General features: G+C 41.3%; 1 protein-coding gene across 1 annotated transcript in view; it reads left to right on the top strand.

The window, feature by feature from the left end:
- The window catches only part of ARHGAP15 (Rho GTPase activating protein 15), a 222241-nt gene that overhangs the window by 169623 nt on the left and 33301 nt on the right, over positions 1-19317 (top strand). Inside the window, exon 8 of the mRNA XM_075831029.1 lies at positions 18216-18321. Within this exon, the coding sequence (XP_075687144.1) occupies positions 18216-18321 (106 nt within the window). The remainder of the gene's footprint in view (positions 1-18215; positions 18322-19317) is intronic.

Here is a 19317-nt window from a genome sequence, read left to right on the forward strand (position 1 = left end):
CAGTGGTCCACGGGCCTCTGTCTCAGTCCTCAGCATCGCGCAGCTGAGAACTGAGTCGGCCAGCAGAGGAACGGGCCCCCTTCCCACGCGGGGCCCTTGTGCAGCTGCACCGGCTGCACATGCGGTATGTCCGCCCCTGTGTTTGTACCTCTGGCAGTATTGCCGGGGTCTTTTCCTCTGCTCAGGGCATTCAGTAATACTTTTCCATTTGACGTTGGACTTGACTTGACATTTGGAGATGTGGTTTCATCCATAGCTTTCTTTGTCATAATTCTCCTCCCTAGGGATATTGGGGTAAGAGTCTGAACTTCACCTTCAACAATCTTGGGGGTCCCCCCATAATAGAATGTACTCGCCCCATGTTTTATAAATTTTTAAACATTTTCACAATCTCTTCTTAATTCCCTTTCTATATTTCAATTCTTCCCTTTCTGATCTTATATCATGGCTAGATTTGGAGAACAAGATATTTTTTATTATTGAATTAGAATGGAATCAAATCTAAAGAAAAATGTAAAAAATCTTTCCAAGACTATTAAATTATATTTCATCTAAACTATGTTACCTTCCCAACAACTTGAAGGCAAAATTTCATATTTTAGAGTCTTTGGTCGTGTCTTGCCGTTGGACTCACCCTGTATATTACTGACCGTTAAAGCGTACCGAACCTTTCAGGTGACTTTTCAGAATTAGCAGTCATATGTGTGTACATGAGGTATAACACTATTTCTCTCCATTATAACTTGTATTCTGCATTTTTTTGCAGTTTTCCCCTCTGCGGACTCTATCTCTAATTCTCCGTTTTCCCTGAGCTAGTGGATGGAGCCTAACTGTTATCATGTCTTCTATACACGGCACACAGAGAAGAGGAGAATCCTGCTCTCCTATATCTATCATCTATCTATCTATCTATCTATCTATCTATCTATCTATCTATCTATCTATCTATCTATCTATCATCTATCACCACATATATATAAACTGCAGCAGCATGGTGGAGATTATACAGCAGTAATGAGCAGTGTAGCTGTGAATCCAGCACTGGGGGAGATATAACACATACCAGAAGCTTCAGCACAATTGTGTGTGTCTCTCTGCCGCTCTCTTAATTTTGCTCCTGCTCCCACTCCCCTCTCTCCACACTTCTATGGGCAGCTGATCCCTTAGTGTACTGATGGTCCTTCTCCTCTTGAGGAGAATGAAAAAGCAGTGAATTCTAAATGAACGGACAGTCAGGAAGGGAAGAGGAGCCTTATATGTAGCGAAAGAGGCATTTTTCTCTAATAAATTATATTACAGAGTTTCTTGAATTTGCTTGTAATAATGATTTTTGCAAAGTTTTTTGAAAAGTTATTGTCCAAACTTAACACATCGAATGTCTTCTTGCAAACTGCTCCTGCTATTGTCCTCAGGTCCCAGACAGGGGTTGTCATGACCCACCAGAAATCTGAAAAGGAAATAACTCTCTGCAGCCAGGTGCTATTTCCTGTACAGTTTTCTGGGCTTGTTGTAACAACCACTGCCCAGGACCAGGGCACCTTAGCAGGCTGCAGGAGTTGCTTGCAAGTCACAAGTGAACCCCTGTGGCTCTCCAGATAGGCAAGACAAGGTAAGTATGACTTTTGGGTGTGTTTCTACCCTCCAGGTAACCGTTGGAATATAAGTTTTTGGGTCACTTTAAAATCTGCTGTCCCTGACTGAATGCAGAGCAAATATTCCAAAGATGGAGCACAACATGTGCTGTTGGATATACCTTTATTTATCAAAGTCTGGAGACCCCCTTTAAGGGCATATCCACCTGCCCTTTTCTAGGCATACAGTGGTACCTAGAGAGATAATGATATCATAAGGATGAGAGAATTACATACCTTTTGTCTTTTTAGCTTCTATACCTTCTATCTATTAAGAGTAAAGCATGCACTAGCATCAAATGTCTAATATCTTTCTTCTCCAAAGATGTTCTGCAGCAGCTCTTATCTCTGCTACCTTGTGGCTGCTTCTGACCAAGCCTCTTATCAAGGACATTATTCGACGTGGCAGACCACGCACCCTCCCTCGCCCTCCGCTTTGCTTTATTTTCTTCCTGACATCATGATCCAGGAGAATTATACATTTTAGCTATACTTAGCCCTGAAATCTATTACTGTGCATGTCTGGTTTCGGCGTACACAAACGCGGCCGGTTACTTGGAGATGCGTAAACATGGCTGTGGTTGAGCCGGTTCCTCTGGGAACTACCTATGATAGAGGGCAGGGCTGGACTTCCTCAGAACATGCTCCGGCAGTAAAAATTCACAAACCTGGCATTTATACAGGCATCTGTCGCTTGCTCCAATGCCAGTTCATAGTATACACACAAACATCTGCTTCCTTACACAGAGGGATACAGAACGCCTGACAGGTCTGTGTTAGCAGGATTCACAATGCCAGTTTTTTTTTTATGTACAAAAAAAAAAAGAGAAGCCCTAATGCTTCCCGTCAAGCCATTAGAATTGATACAATCAGCCCAGGCCCCATTAAGTCATCAGTGTCCACCTGTGATAAAGATGGGCCATTTGTTTTCTTAAAGCTCACTTAATGTCTGGTTAACTCAATTTATCAGGAAATGTACAACAATTTCCTCACAGCCTGAAATTTGGTAGTGGTTCAAAGTCAAAAGGCCAGGTCTAGTATTATTCAGTTGATACAATAAACAGTCATAAAACCATGTCCACCCCTTAAACGTGGTGTTGTGGCATAAATAGCGGCTGCTCCGAGGAGCTTAGATTGCAGATAATTATATTTTATTTCAAGAAAGCAAACATTTTCCCTCTTCCAATAATGGATTTTATGGTGTAGAGAAAGATATATATTTTGTAGCAAGTGGAAGTGCAATTAAACAAACTGAGAAGATTCCCAGGTGTCCGAGCCGGATCCATCTAAAATGAAAAAAATAAATAAACACAAATTTAAAAAAAATGTCTTTTTTTTAGATGATTTAGGTTGGGCTCACACTAGAGTTTTAAGTGATTCGTTGATAGATTTATTTTTAGCAGATCCCATTATTTTTTTATATAAATGAATGGAAAAAATTCAGATTTACAAGATTCAAAAACTTTAAAGAAAATGTTAATTTTAATGACTGAGATATTTTCCTTCAATTAAAAAAAATAAAATGCTTTTTCCTTGATCAGTATTTAGGTGTATACTGTGCTACATCTCTCGTAATGACGAAGCTTAAAAGGTAGGCCCACCATTGATCATCATTTTAGAGTTTACATGTATATAGAATCTATCTGAGTAACTTTGTAAATGCATTACATTACTCGTCCTGTACTGATCCTAAGTTACAGCCTGTATTATGCTCCAGAGCCTCATTCATATTTCTGCTGGTTGTCTTTGGAACAAATCAGCAAGCTTCACGACAGACACACCCGTAACAGATAAGCTAAACTCCTGTAATGCAAAGGCAAAAAAAAAAATTCTATATCAGATTACTGTAGCGTGCCTGGTGTATAGATAACATTTCCTATTATACAAATCATCAAAGAAAGTACATTGCTGACTTTGAGTCAGCAAGGAATGCTGGGATATTTAAGATGTGAAGCCTGCAGAATAGTGAATGCAGGATGTAACTCAGGATCAGTACAGGATAAGTAATGTAATGTATATACACAGTGACTCCACCAGCAGAATAGTGAGTGCAGCTCTGGAGTATAAAACAGGATGTAACTCAGGATCAGTACATGATAAGTAATGTAATGTATATACACAGTGACTCCACCAGCAGAATAGTGACTGCAGCTCTGGAGTATAATACAGGATGTAACTCAGGATCAGTACAGGATAAGTAATGTAATGTATATACACAGTGACTCCACCAGCAGAATAGTGAGTGCAGCTCTGGAGTATAAAACAGGATGTAACTCAGGATCAGTACATGATAAGTAATGTAATGTATATACACAGTGACTCCACCAGCAGAATAGTGAGTGCAGCTCTAGAGTATAATACAGGATGTAACTCAGGATCAGTACAGGATAAGTAATGTAATGTATGTACACAGTGACTCCACCAGCAGAATAGTGAGTGCAGCTCTGGAGTATAATACAGGATGTAACTCAGGATCAGTACAGAATAAGTAACACAGTGACTCCACCAGCAGAATAGTGAGTGCAGCTCTAGAGTATAATACAGGATGTAACTCAAGATCAGTATAGGATAAGTAATGTAATGTATGTACACAGAGACTCCACCAGCAGAATAGTGAGTGCAGCTCTGGAGTATAATACAGGATGTAACTCAAGATCAGTATAATATAAGTAATCTAATGTATTTACGAAGTTACTCAACTTTTTGTATAGATTCATTCTATATGTAAACGGTAAAATGGTGTTTTAAGGTGGACATACACTTTAATTTTTTTGCAGCGTTGAGACATTGTTGCAATATTTTTTTTTAAAAAAAGCAATGAACTGAGTCCAATGCAGTGTTTATCTAATAAAGAGAGGTCCCTGTTCTCTATTAGTTAGAGCCAAGGCTATGTCCTCAACTGCAAAAAATGGATGGCATGAACCGTAGATGTCGTCACAGCTTGTCCAGGTTGACCAGCAGATCGGGGGAAGGAGCTCCTAATATAACCCCCTATGATTATATTTTTGGTGGAGGAAGCCCAGTCTAAATAGGGATCACCAAAACCAGGCAACCACTTTAATAAATATGTAACATGGGAGTTTTCCAGTGTTATGTAAATAAATCTTAGCCATTGAATAATAAAACATTAGGCAAATTGCTAATTAATATACTTTGTGTTTCCATTATATTGATTGTTTTCAAGACCTCCACTTTCTGCCGGTGAATGGAAACATTTCTGTTTACATACAGAGGCTGTAAACCCCTCGCAGCTAAGGGTTTGCTACAATTGTATCCAGTCTAGAAAGAAGCTCGGACTGATACATGTTGCCTACACTAAAGGCCTGTTCACATCAGCGTTGGCTTTCCGTTCTGGGGTTCCGTCGGGTGAACCCCGCAACGGAAAGTCAAACTGAAACCACAGCTTCCGTTTCCGTCACCATTGATATCAATGGTGACGGAAACATTGCTAATGGTTTCCGTTCGTCACCATTCTGGAAGATTTCCGTTTTTCCGACGGAATCAATAGCGCAGTTGACTGCGCTATTGATTCCGTCATTAGAACAGAAACCTGCCGGAATGGTGATGAACGGAAACCATTAGCAATGTTTCCGTCACCATTGATATCAATGGTGATGGAAACGGAAGCTGTGGTTTCAGTTTGACTTTCCGTTGCGGGGTTCACCCGACGGAAACCTCCGACGGAACCCCGAAACGGAAAGCCAACGCTGATGTGAACAGGCCCTAATACATTGCAATAAGGGTGTGTTCACATCACCATCTGTGTTCCGCTGAGGGGTTCTGTCGGAGGTTTCCGTCGGGTTAACCCCTCTGCGGGAAGGCAAATGGAAACCTCAGTTTCCATTTCCCTCACCATTGAACTCAATGGTGTCGGAAACCTAGCTAATGGTTTCCATCTGTCATCGTTGTGACAGGGTCCGTCGTTTTGACTGAATCAATAGCGCAGTCGACTGCGCTATTGATTCCGTCCGAAGCAACGGAACACTGTCACAACAGTGACCAACGGAAACCTTTAGCAACGTTTCCCTCACTATTGACCTCAATGGTGATGCAAACGGAAGCTTAGGTTTCCGTTTGCATTTTCCATTGAGGGGTTCACCCGACGGAAACCTCAAACGGAACCCCTCAGCGGAAGGGCAAGGGTGATGTGAACAGGCCCTCAGCTATGAGAAGTATTAGGTCTGGTAGTTTTTTTTTTTGCCTCTGGATATGTAAAATAATGTTCTTATTCACAGACAGCAAGTAGAGGTCTAGAAAACGATAAGGCATAGAAGGCTACAGAATTGTTTAGCATACAGCGATGACTCTTTATTTAATTAATAATCATAATCAGCCGAATCATTTACAATCACAGTGGGCATGACAGCACCATTGAAACTATGATGAGGTAGGGACCTAATGTCTGGCGCCACGCTGTTCGGACCTGTATGTACACACCAGTGGCCCACTATGTTTCTCTGCATGAGGGTTCCAGGACTGGGCACGCCTGTAGCTCGTAGGGCACAGAGTGCATGGCACCGTGGAGGAGAGAAACAACTAACGCTATGGAGTAACAAGAAACTTAGGTCTGCTCCGTAGCACTCGGAGATTGTTGACATCTGCTGAGGTTGAAGCGCTCCGTAAGCAGGAAATGGGGTGTCACTTTGAGTGGTAGTCTACCATTACCCTGGCATCCTAATGAAGTGTCTGCAGTACGCAGTGCTACGGGATGGCATCTTAACGCACGGATAAGCAAAAGCACTTTCCTCCTTGTCACTGTCATCCATCTGCTTGCACCCTACTGCAGCCAATGGGATGGAACCATGCTACAATGTGCTATAAGCCATTTAGAGTTGCATATTGCATAATCAGTGCCATTAAATATGTTAAAAAATGACTATTATTGGTTATTTCCCTCTGTCTCCGACACCTGGAGTTTGATACATTAGCGCTCAAGTTTTCCGAGAGCAGATTCACTTATTAATGTTATCTATGCAAAACATGGCAAGATTAAGCTAAGCATCTCCGTATAAAGAACAGTATTCACTGAGCACACACAGGCTGCTTAATGTGTTTAGTTCATTTATCAATTTTCAATGCAAAATCTTTAAATACGAAGGTTATTTCGAGCCGCGGACAAGATCAACCTCAAGAGCACAAATTTGTTTCCTTTGTATAATTCTCCGTGTTTTATTTATATGTAATGAAGCTGAATTTTTCTGGTTTTACCTTTTTCTCTCATCCTCAAACAATTTATTAGGGTATGAGTGAAAAAAAGAAAATAACTGAAAAAAAATATTTATAATAATAATAATAAAAAAAAGAAGATTTATTTATATATAAAATTATAAAAAAAAATGTATTCTATTTTATGATTATGATTACAAAGTTTCAAAAAAGACACAGGTCTATCAAGTTTAACCTTTCTTAATAAATTATACATCATTCATCGCTAGATAAATTATAACCCTCAATGCCATTCATCAGTAAATAATCACCTCGCCTTTTCTTAAATGCTGACATAGTATCTGCCATCACTACATCTTGGGGTAAGGCACTCCATAGTTTGACTACTCTAACTGTAAAGAACCCTTTCCTATATTATTTTCTGAAATGTCTTTTTTCCACTCGCAATGAATGTCCCCATGTCCTTTGTAGAGGAAAGAACAGATAATGTGCTAGTTCTCTGTATTGACCACACATATACATGTTAATAAGATCACCTTAAAAGCCCAATTTCTCTAGCCATTCATGGTAAGGGGCACCTCCCATCCCATTTAATAATCTAGTTGCCCGCCTTTGAACCCTCTCCAGTTATACTATTTCCTTTTTGCAATTTGGAGCACAAAACTGAATTCCATATTCAAGATGTGGCCTTACAAGGGATTTAGAGGGGTCTAATAATACATTTGAATCACAGGTTTTTACCTCTTTTTATACACACACTAAAATCCCATTTGCTTGTGCAGCTGCTGCCTGACATTGAGTAATGCTGCTTAGCTTACTTGTAACCAGAATACCCACATTATATGATTTTTATGCAATATTATTTATTATAATATTTTCATGCTATGTGCAAATTGTAGATTCTTTTATAACTTTTACTTACAAACAAAATGTTAGTTTACATTTTATGATACAAACAGTTAAGGAAATATACATATTAAAATTATAGAAGAAAATACACAAAGGCCATTCTCGTATATCAGAGTATAGTGCAAGAATGGGGTTCTTCAGGCCCACCAGAGATAATTATTGTAATGCCCACCCTTCATCTATACAGAACATGTGCATGTCCACTTTTATTTACGTTGTAATCTTTATTGCTATCAATACACACAGGACATATCATCAATAAGATTTAACAGGGTATTTGTAAATCAACCATTAAGAAATATCCCCTAGTGGTTGACTCTAAAGTTTGTTTTCTGCTAGAACTTTGGGGCCGTTTATTGTGTAAGAGCCTGTCCCACCTTAGGATCTCCCGGAACTCTTGTGAACCCGTCTGACCCTGTTGGAGTTTGATGAAGTTTTGGTTACTAAGGTAATTAACCTCAGTTGGCAGATGTAAACCTGTTTTGAATGGAGAGCTACTCAAGGGTATACTGCTGCTTGTTTGTTTTTTAGCCACCTTATACCATATCGCTGTCATTTTTGTAACTTCAATATGGAAAAAATAGAGCAAGGGAAACCTGAATTTTTGTGTCTTCATCGACCCCTATCACCATAATCCTATTCCATTTTATGCAAATTTAGATTGGCCATAGTCCCAATAAAACCATCCTTATTAAGCATATGACCAAGTCATGATGAGTATCACAAGATTATAAGACCCAGTCATGAGTATAGGCACCAGGAATCATCAGGCCAGTCGCCCTTGCTGCGCCTGAAGCTAGATAACTTACGAGATGTGACAACAATGGGCACAATCAGATGTATACCCATCTTCATCAAATCACGGAAGTTATCCAGCCTGGCAAGCACAATCAAGGTACTAACTCCAGTATTAGTAATGAGTATAACCCAACGTGGTCATAATTGGTCAGGAGGACGATTCTCCTAAGGATTAAAAAAAAAAATGAAGAGTTCATCCATAATTGTCTTGAGAACAATCTCCTTATCTCAACTCTCCATAATGTTCTTCCATCTTATCCCATCAATTTGGAGACTACAGAGGTGGAAGTTGTCTAGATCCTCCAGATCTTATTTCATTCCCAATAAAAGAACCTATTTACATCCAAACAGATAATAATAAAACTGTAGACAGCGCTTATCAAGCCATGAAACGCCGGCACACTACATCCTGCCCTTATTTCTCTGTGATAAAACCATTTCCGATGCTCAAAAGACTAATCGAAGCATAAAAGACGCCATGATGTTTTACACATGAATAACTTAACTTTATCTTGAAGACACTATCCCTTGCAAGGTCAAGCAAAACCCATATAAACACCTACAAAACAATATGTTTTTTTTATATTTTCTTTTTCTTATCCATTTTCAATTGGGCGACAGAGAAGCAGAACCTCGTAAACTGTTCTAGTACAGGAAGGCAAAGGTACGTAGCAAGAGAGGGGGGAAAAAAATCATATTACGCTTTTTAGTGCATCAGTTCGCAATATTTTCTCGAGGCTTAAAAGAGCAAAGTGTGGCAAAAAAACCTGAGCTCAGCAGCTTTATGTAGTCGAATGGCGGAATGTGACTGCGTGATTTATAATGAGAAAAGGTATCTGCAACACACAATTTTCTACCTAGCTGCAAATAATAATTCATAGTGATGTCCCTTACTGATAAAAGACCTTTTGTGTGTTAGGCCTATGAGGTAAAGTGATCATGATAAATGTCAGACCAACGCAGGTAACGGCTTTACAAACCATTAAGATTAGCTGGGCCTTTCTTCAATGATAACGGTAGCCAAGCTGCGTCTGTATGTGGTAATAATATTGCAGTACTGATAAATGCCAGTGCCGGTGGAGGTGTTTATCATCGCTGGTTCAGGAGTGCTGACTAAAGCTGCCACAAGTTGACTCTTGCAGTTTTTTTTTATTATTTTCTTGTTTTTTACAATAGATTAGAAATAAACCACTACACAATGATAACTGAGCACAAGTCGTGGGCTTATTAAAGGGTATGTGCACCTTCGAAGTTCTCCAAACACGAGACAAGTCAGAAGATGTTACTGATGGTGTCCATGCCTCCCAACAATTTCTAGAAGGGGCCGCTACAGTCTGGCAAGAGAGGACCATGTGCTTTGGGTTCCATCAACTTTGTTCAGAGGTTAAGTCAATTGTTGGTAGCCCATTTGTTCTGATGACAGGTGGTGGCCCAGGTGCCAGGACCTCCTCTGATTACTCACTTGACTCAATATTAGATTATTTATTAGGTGCACCAAGGGCGGGCATGCCATATGCGTAACATGTGGTAAGGGGTTCATTGCCAGCCTAAAAGCAACTTCCTAATGTCTAATGCCTCATGCACACGACCGTTGTGCCACTCAGTCCATTTTTTACGACATCCGAGTGGCACCTGACAGTCTTCACGGACCCATTCGCTTTAGCGGGTGAATCGGGTCAGTGAAAAACGGTCCGAGTCTCCGATCCGAGGAAAGATAGAACATGAGGCGTGTGCATGAGGCACAATAGATTGTAAGGGAATGAGATAATGAACTTCAATCTACATTCTTGTCCACATTCAGAGGCTTAAAATTTGTCCTGATGGCCAGTGGTGAATTAAGTAGTTCATAGGCCCTGGGCTGTTCCCCAATATTGGGAACTCGACTTTCATCCGCGCCGCCCTGCCACGCCGTTTCTTCAGTCAACATCACTTTTCTTGTTCTGCCTGTATGAATACATTGACAACTGGGTGTTATCATTTCCCACGTCAAAGATGTATAACCCTACATAGTCTGAAACATCCTCTTGATAAGGGGAATGGTAACATCCTGTTGTCATTGAGGCCTGGGCTACATGGAGACTATTTGTAGCGCTACTTAATTGGGGGACAGCTGCAGTCCACAAGATTATATGCAATTGAATGAATTTCTTGGTACTGCAGTTGTTGCTCCATAGAATTATTTTTTTTTTACATGTGTCTTATTCATACATTTACTGGGGGAATAACAGAGGAGTGGCACAACATTGAGTTCAAAGAAAGATACACTAGATTTGTTATTTCATGGGCACTACAAGTATTTACTATACCAGACATGTCAGGAAAGGTGACAGCTCCTCTTTAATCCAATGAGCACAGGTGACGTCTTCTCTGACTGTAGACGTTCTCTTTCCTTTTCTTCTCCATCCGGAACAGACAACTTCTCCTCACAACTGCAGAGTTTCTGCCCAGACATCTTTAGCTCCTCACTTCTGCTGTCATCCCCAGCCTCAGTAGCCACAAAAATAAATTCAGACCCCAGACCAGACCCCTAAATCAATTAAAAACCCAGACTCCTAAATTAATTCAGACCTCAAATCATACCCCTAAATTCAGACCCTAGCCATGACAAGAAACAGTATTCAGACCAGACTCCTCTATGTACTGACCCTCCTCGCTCCTTGGCTGCTCTTCATCGCCACACACTACGTCCTAACTCTGGAAGGCATCAGATCCCATTTCACTTTGCCTCAGGCAGCAAAAAAGACTAGAAGCATCCCTGGTTGCAGTTGTGTGATCAGGATATGATCAGGGCACATTTTCAGCATCTAAATGTAAGCAAGATTATTTTTCGTCCACTGACAGCAAGCAGACATCTTGAAAATGGTGAGGTAATTAAACACAAATTATATTTAAAAAATTGCAGAACTTTACAGACCGTTCTCTGCGCACCTCCGCCTTTCTTGCTGGAACATTTATTTGACGGCTTATATGTTACTACTTTATCCCAATGCTCTATTTTCTATACCGCAATTAATAATGTTGCGCCAATATACACTGAGGAGTAGCTATATGGATAGCAGAGGGGGCAGTTGTAACCAGGCCCTGGTGTCTAAGGGCGTCCCTGTGCCACATAGAAGGCATATGGTAGACTGGGGCCATGTTATATTTTGCATTGGGGCTCAGGAGCTTCACGTAACGCTCTGAATATACCGCACATGGGTTGAATTCACATATGTTCTCTTTTTCATGGGATAGGCTGAGAGGTTGTCACAGGCCACACCTCATCATTGAATAGTAGCATGGTCTAGCCCTCTAATATCATATGTGTATTTAAAGGGAAAGTCCACCCAAACCCTTTTCGTCCATCAGAAGAAAGAATGAGAGAAGTGAGTTTTCCTGCTGTGTATTATATGCATAGGACTAAATAACTGTTGTAGTGTGCCTGTGTATATTCCGATCTCTCCTGTCACCGGTCCCTGGTGCATTCTGTATCGTTGACAGACACGCGGGTATTTCAGTGACATAACAGACACAAACACAGTCCTGGGAATTTCCTTTGCATGACTTATTTTCATGTCTAATGAATACAGATTATAGAGTGGAAACAAATAATGAATGTGGGCCATCATATAGATCTAATAATAGGCACACAGTCAGCAGTGTCCCCGTGCACGTGGCCCCGAAATGCTCAACACATCCCGAAATAATCGGATAAAATCTTATAATAATCTTTTGGAGATTTACCATTAACTGAACTGGCTGGATGTCATGCATAGTGCCAGACCTATGTGATGCCAGACCTATGTGATGCCAGACCTATGTGATGCCAGACTTATGTGATGCCAGACATATGTGTCATCGGAAAACCGAATCGGAGTATCTTTCTTAGGCCTCATGCACACGACCGTAGCCATGTGCCCGCCCGTGATTTTCGGGTCGGCCGGCAGCAGACTGTCAGCCGCAAGCCACCCGCACATGGCCGCGGCCATTATTTTCAATGAGCCCGGACCGCAGAAGACGGCCATAATAAGACATGTCCGTTCTTTCTGCGGTGCGGGCTCCCGGGCCATGCATGGACCGTAAAAACTACAGTCGTGTGCATGGCCCCATAGAAATGAATGGGGCCGCAATTCTACCCTTGGGTTTTCGGGGGAATTGCGGCCGCAAAAGCACGTTTGTGTGCATGGGACCTTACTCTTATTATACCTTAGTATGGAGCAAATATTTCATATTCTCTGTGCTTCATCTTGAATGAAGAGTGGGGGAGGAAGTGACAACTTATTTTAACACATTTTGGTTTAGAAAAGGGGTTGTCACTTTTCAAGTTCATTCTCCTATTGTGCTTCCCAAGGGATATTCTGCCCCCTATATACAAGACTATGAATTACAACAGTTAGAATTTTCCTGCCTAGCGATTTGGAAGTCCTTTAGTATAAAGCCTATCTATGTTTGCTAAAGAATGTGTCCACCAGATCTACTTCATGGCACACTGACCTCACATAGCTCACAATTTTCCACATGTTTACACTTTTTTATCTTGAAATTATATAACATTTCTTAAGCAGTCTTTAGATGTCCTGTTTGATTAAGCAGAAGTGAGAGGGACTCTCCTGACATGTCTATTTTAGTAAATCCTTGTATTCCCCACGTAATAACAATTCCGGAACATATTTTCTTATAACTCTGCATTGTGCCATTCCTCTGTTGTTCCTCCTAAAAATGTATGCATAAATTGTCGACTGGGTGTTACCATTCCCCATGTGAAACAGGTGTGTCCCTACACAGTGCCACGCTGTCAGCCCTGATTAGACTTTGCCAGACTGTGAAGAAACCCACCCCCAACTAGTAACACTCAGTTGTCAATTTATTAATACATTTCTAGGAGGAATAACAGAGGAACGGAACAACGCAGAGTTCTAAGTAAACATGTTTCAGAATTGTTATTTCATGCGTGATATAATTATTTAATAAGGCCCCATGCACACGACAGTAAAAAATCTCCGTAATTGCGGACCAAAGTACGGTTCTATTGGCTGCGGACACCTTTCCGTAACGCTACTGATAAGTGTCCGTGCCGTAGAACCATGACAGGAATTATGGAGCATGTCCTACTTTTCGTATTTTACGGGCCGTATTCCCATGCTTTGTATGGGAGCACGGGCCGAAAATGCGGCTCGCGGGTGTCGGCTGCGGGCCATGATTAAGGGCACGGCCATGTGCATGAGGCCTAAAAGAGATATGTCAGGAGAGATGCCAGGTCCTCTATAATGCAAGCCTTTGTTGTACGGAGAGGCAGTATATTAAAGAGCAGGGTGGCATAAATAGTGAGTGCCCCATAGCAAAGATCAAAATGCAGCTCCCATTACGGTCCGGCATTTTGCCAAGGCCCCATGCACATGACCATAGATTTCATCCATCCGTAAATACTGTCCGTAAATACGGATCCGTAGTCATTTATAGTCATCCGTAAATCATCCGTATATCCGCAACTGTGTCCATAAATACGGTCCGTAGTGCATCCGTAATGCATCTGTGTTTAGGGGTCCGCAAAAAGGAGAAGAAAACCACAAATGATATGCAACATCTGAAAACATGGCGTCGCCTAGCAATGCTTCTGTAATTACGAATGGCTACGTGTGCACATCCGTAGCCGCCCGTAATTCCGGAAGTGCCCATAGACTTCTATGTGGAGTTCATGTCGGAATTACGGACACAAAACAGACATGCTCTATAATTTCCCTCGGCACTGACACCCATCCGTAAAAATACGGAAACGTGTCCGTAGCCCATACAAATTAATGGGTCCACAATTACAGAGGAAAAATATGGTCGTGTGCATGGGATCTTAGGTGTAGGTTTTCTTACACTCTACCCCCTTTTCCATATCATTTGGGTCAATACCCCAACACCTTTTTTGCTAATGATGCAGATCCTCTGGAGAGGAGTCCTGCATAAGTTCCCACTGTCCAGTAGCAAAAGTGATGGGACTAACCATCCCCCTTTCCAACTGCCCCGTAGCAACCGTTTGGTGTACATCTATGGTATGTACATCCTTGTTTATTACTTAAGTATATGGCTTACTCAGACAGGGAATCGTGTAATGCACCTTATTTTAGAGTTCAGAGCTGCGTTCACAATGCTGCTAGTTGTTATTAGAAACAGTCGACAAGCTTGTTGACAGACACGCCCCTAACAGCTTTTTCTGTAATGCAATGACTATTTTTTTTACATAGTCCAACAATCAGATTTGTAGCACGATATGAACAACAACGAAACCTTACTTGGGCTTAGAAGTAATCAGAAGACGTAATCACAGATGCAAGTCGCTTCAATAGGACAGATTCTAGTCCTTTTTTATTTATTCCTGTTTCTTATTTCAATGTTCAAAGCCGAGAACGCTGAGCTCTCCTTCTCATTCTTCCTCACCTTACCACGATTTGACACAATTTTTCTTACGTAACATCAGTTGCTGATGTAAACATTACATGTCCCAAAATGCAAATGCTGAGTGAATAGGAAAATGCAAGAAATGCTGAGAGATTTCTGCTCTGAACCAGCAGAATTGTGAATACAGCTCTGGAGTATAATACAGGCTATAACTCAGGATCAGTACAAGATAAGTAATGCATTGTATTTACAAAGTTACTCCACTTTTTACGTACAGTAAATCTATATGTAAATTGTTACTTATATTTTCATACAATTCCTCTATTAGGGTATGTTCACACTGTGTTTTATGCAGGCAGAAAATTCTGCCTCAAAATTCCGTTTGGAATTTTGAGGCAGATTTTGTTCTGCCTGCACGCCGTTTGCCGCGTTTTTGGCTGCGTTTTTCACCCGCGGCCATTGAGCGCCGGGGGCAAAAACGCAGCGAGATACGCTATCTCTGCCTCCCATTGATGTCAGTAGGAGGTCAGAGACGTAAAACTAGAGCATGTCGCTTCTTTATACCCTGACAGGGTCAGTTCACACGGAAGTTTTTGACACGTTTTGACGCGGAAACCGAAAATGCCTCCGATGGATTTCAAAAACCATCTCGCGGGGAAAAAAAATCGCCTCTGCCTCCCATTGAAATCAATGGCAGGCATTTTCGGACGTTTTTTTACGCGGTTTCCGCATCAAAAAACGTGTAAAAAAACTCAGTGTGAACTGACCCTATCAGTGTAAAAAAAGCTGTGTACATATTTTCCTATAAGTCTTTTAAGCAGGAAATAAAATGACAAAGCACATACAAGCGCACACCTCTAATGTTTCCAGACTATATTCCTAGGGAAAGGTACGTCCCTGGGTGTCAAACCTCCTGCCTGAGGGGTGATTTTACGGCACATTAAAAATTTTTATCAGATTTATGAAGTCATTGTTGCACGCAGGTTCTGGCAGACAAGTGGCACAGCGGGCTCTTGGAGAATGATTTATACTGTGCCAGTGCCAATATGGAAGGTGTCTTGTTTAATGGTTAACCGGCACCCCTTGCTGCTCTGCGGATCTGATTGTCATTAACTTCGAATATTTGGCAAAATTTTGGCACCGGCTGCTTTTTGGTGCAGTAAATATAGACACAAGGACATGTGAAGAGCAAACTCAAGCAAGTGATGTTGTTTCTGTTTGGGGAGTACGGCTTAATTGCTGCTCTTAATGTCCTATTAAGTGACTGAGTAAATTCCAGCTGCGAGCCGGTGATAAATCATTTTATGTTCAGCAAGGGGGACTTTCTCTGCAAAACCAAGAGATTCAACACTTTTTTCTTAGCAAACCAAAGGATTTCTTTAAAGTAATAAAAGACATGTATAATTTGTGCTCATAGTAATATATACGATGGCTATAAAAGGGCACGAGCACCTTCGGGGGATTTGAATTTGTTAGGGTCTTGCATAGGTACTGTATTCACTGTATTAAATATAGTTTACATATGTCAAAAATATTTAACCTGGCATCTGATAATCCAAAAAGTCTGACACTCCGCCACTTGTTTCTGGCACAGAACCAAAACATAATCTAAATTCCCCCCAGATCGAAAGCTTAAAAGGGTTTTCCGCCTGCATTTAAGGGTTTTCCGCCTGCATTTATTTAATAAAATATAGTGAAACAGGCCGGCCACTCTGGATAATCCATTTTCATTCGAAAATAAGATCTACTGGAACCCCCAGCGATCAGCTGTGATCTGTGGAGGAACCTGGCAGAAAGTGTTCTATTTCTCTACAGTGCCACCGCAGGGGAAATGAAGAATTACATATTGCCATTGAAATCAATAGGCTTTCAATGCAATACAAAGATGAGACACACACTTTGTAGCTACTCTGGCCAATAGATGGGGTCCTGAATAAGTTAATATGGTAGTTGGATATAGAGATAGATGGGGCTTATGCTCTGCCAAGTCCTTGCCCCCTCTTGCCCATAGTCCTATGATATTTCTACCTTGAGCTAGATATCTGAGACAGACTGGCAGCAGTCATTCTATGATCTGAGACGGTGCTATTAATCAGGTTTTCTTTAAAAAAAAATAAAAAATACATAAATTTAGATGAAAAAAAACGTATTTCAAGTAAACCTGCAGCTATGTAAGATGTCTGTGCCATAGAGACACGTCCAGTAGTTCTCATTGGTGGCGTTTGCGTGCTGCGACCCTATAGCTAGAATGAAGGGGATGCTTCAAACAAGAGGGGTAAAGAGTCAAAGACTAACGTGCGCTCCCCTGGATCATATTAATACGGTTAGGCCGTGAATAAACTGCTGCAAAACGGACGTACAGCAACATATGTCCATAGCCTTGTATTGTGTCTTACCCATCTGTACCAGGGTGCAATGCAGGATATGGCACCAATAAAAAAAAGTAGTTGGGGCATCTACTGCTGCAGTAGTTATTGCTGGAAACTAATGTTTCTGTGCAGCCTTGACGAGTATTAATGCCCTGTATTACTCCCTGTAGTCCAAAAATCTTGCGTAATTGTACAAGTATAGCAGAGCTGAAATTTTAATTTAACCATTTATTTTGTCTACTCACAGTAAGGCCGCATGCAAACAGCAGAGTAGCGTACGGCATCACACAGTGTCCCCATGGCTCCATACTATGAATCAGTGAGCCGCTGTATGGTGCCGCCATACTGCACTCTATTACGGAGATGTTCTTCCCTAGAAGCGATGCTTAGAAAGAAGAACCACTGTACTAGAGAGTTGGATCGAGCGACTATCGATTTCTGGAGGCGTCCAGTGGCACAGTATGGACATACAGACTGCTAGGGGTGCTGTATTAGAGCTCTATAAAACTCAGAGGTTGTGAAGTCCTTATAGACTCCAGTGCAGGGGTCCTCATGGAAAACCGATATCAAACTCAGCTCTGCTTCATCGACAATTACTACAACCTATTTTATCTCGAAGTTCGTCAATTGTCTCCCTCCAAGGCTACATGACGAATAGTATGAGCACGGCTCCCATATGTCACCCAGCTTTTCTAGACTCCTGAAGGGTAAACCTGTCATATTATTATCTGACAAAAACCATATCGCTGAATATATAAAACCACATGACTGGGCAGGTTTTCTTCCAGGAGTCTGCGAAATCTAGGCTTGAAAGCTGAAATATTAATTGTCACTCAGATTTCCCATAAAGAAATAGAACTAAAAAAAAAACTTTTTACATTTTTAGCAGAATTATTTTTTTTTTTACATCGACAAAGAATTTGTATTTTTCATTTTTTTTAAATGTCATCTCTTTTATTTCTTATGTCATCTACAGAAATTTCAGAAAGTGACCGGAAAATTAAAACGCTGAGGAACCTTGTGACCCATCTGCCGCCATGTAACCGCGACACGATGAAAGCTCTTTTTGAACATCTCAGAAAGTGAGTCGGTATATTTAAGTCTACGCGGTTGTTTGGTGTCTTAACTAACTGGTCCATGACAAATTTGTAAAATATACTCCGGGGAGCAACGCACTCACATACCAAAACGTATCCTCGGCGTCTATCGATTGCACTACTACCCGGTCTATAAACAGCAGCAGGTTCCAATCAACGTGTGGCTCGGCTCCATTACTTCACAGGGCCACACTCTAATTCATCCCTGCTGTGGGCCATTTTGAAGGGAAATGAAAAAATCAACACATCATTCCAGTAATAATTTTTATTCCTCCTAAATATCTTAGCAAAATTGTCTTAACCCTTTATTGCTGGTACAGATCTCTAAGGCTGGGTTCACACAGAATTTTTTGCAGGCGGAAATTCTGGCTCAAAATTCGGAATTTTGAGGCAGATTTTCCTCTCCCTGCACGCCGACTTTCGCAGCGTTTTTCGCCCGCGGCCATTGAGTGTCACGGGCATAAAACGCAGTGAAATACGCTTTCTCTGCCTCCCATTGATGTCAATGGGAGGTCAGAGGCGTGAACGCCCGAAGATAGGGCATGTTCCTTCTTTTTCCCGCGAACCGATTATACCGCTCGCTGGAAAAAGACGCCTCCGCCTCCCATTGAAATCAATGGGAGGCATTTTCGGGCCGTTTTTGACAAGTTTTGCGGTGCGGTTTCCGCATCAAAAAAAAACTCGTCAAAAAACACTGTGTGAACATAGCCTTAGGGCTAAATTTCCCAATTTAAAAAAATTAAAAAAAATTAAAAAAAAATTGGATATCCGCTCACACTCACCCCCAGGATTAGTCCAAGGTACTATATTTTATGTAGGAGAGCAGGACAGTTTAAAGTGTAGCTAAATATTTGACAAACTTCTGACATCATAGTCCGTACACCGAGACATTTATTTCCGGAAAAAGCCGAACAGACAAGAAGGACTTCAGCTGCTTCGTTCTAGCGATTGGTGGGGGTCTCAGTACTCGGACCCCACCAA

Source organism: Rhinoderma darwinii, chromosome 6, assembly GCF_050947455.1.
Source record: "Rhinoderma darwinii isolate aRhiDar2 chromosome 6, aRhiDar2.hap1, whole genome shotgun sequence".
NCBI lineage: Eukaryota > Metazoa > Chordata > Amphibia > Anura > Rhinodermatidae > Rhinoderma > Rhinoderma darwinii.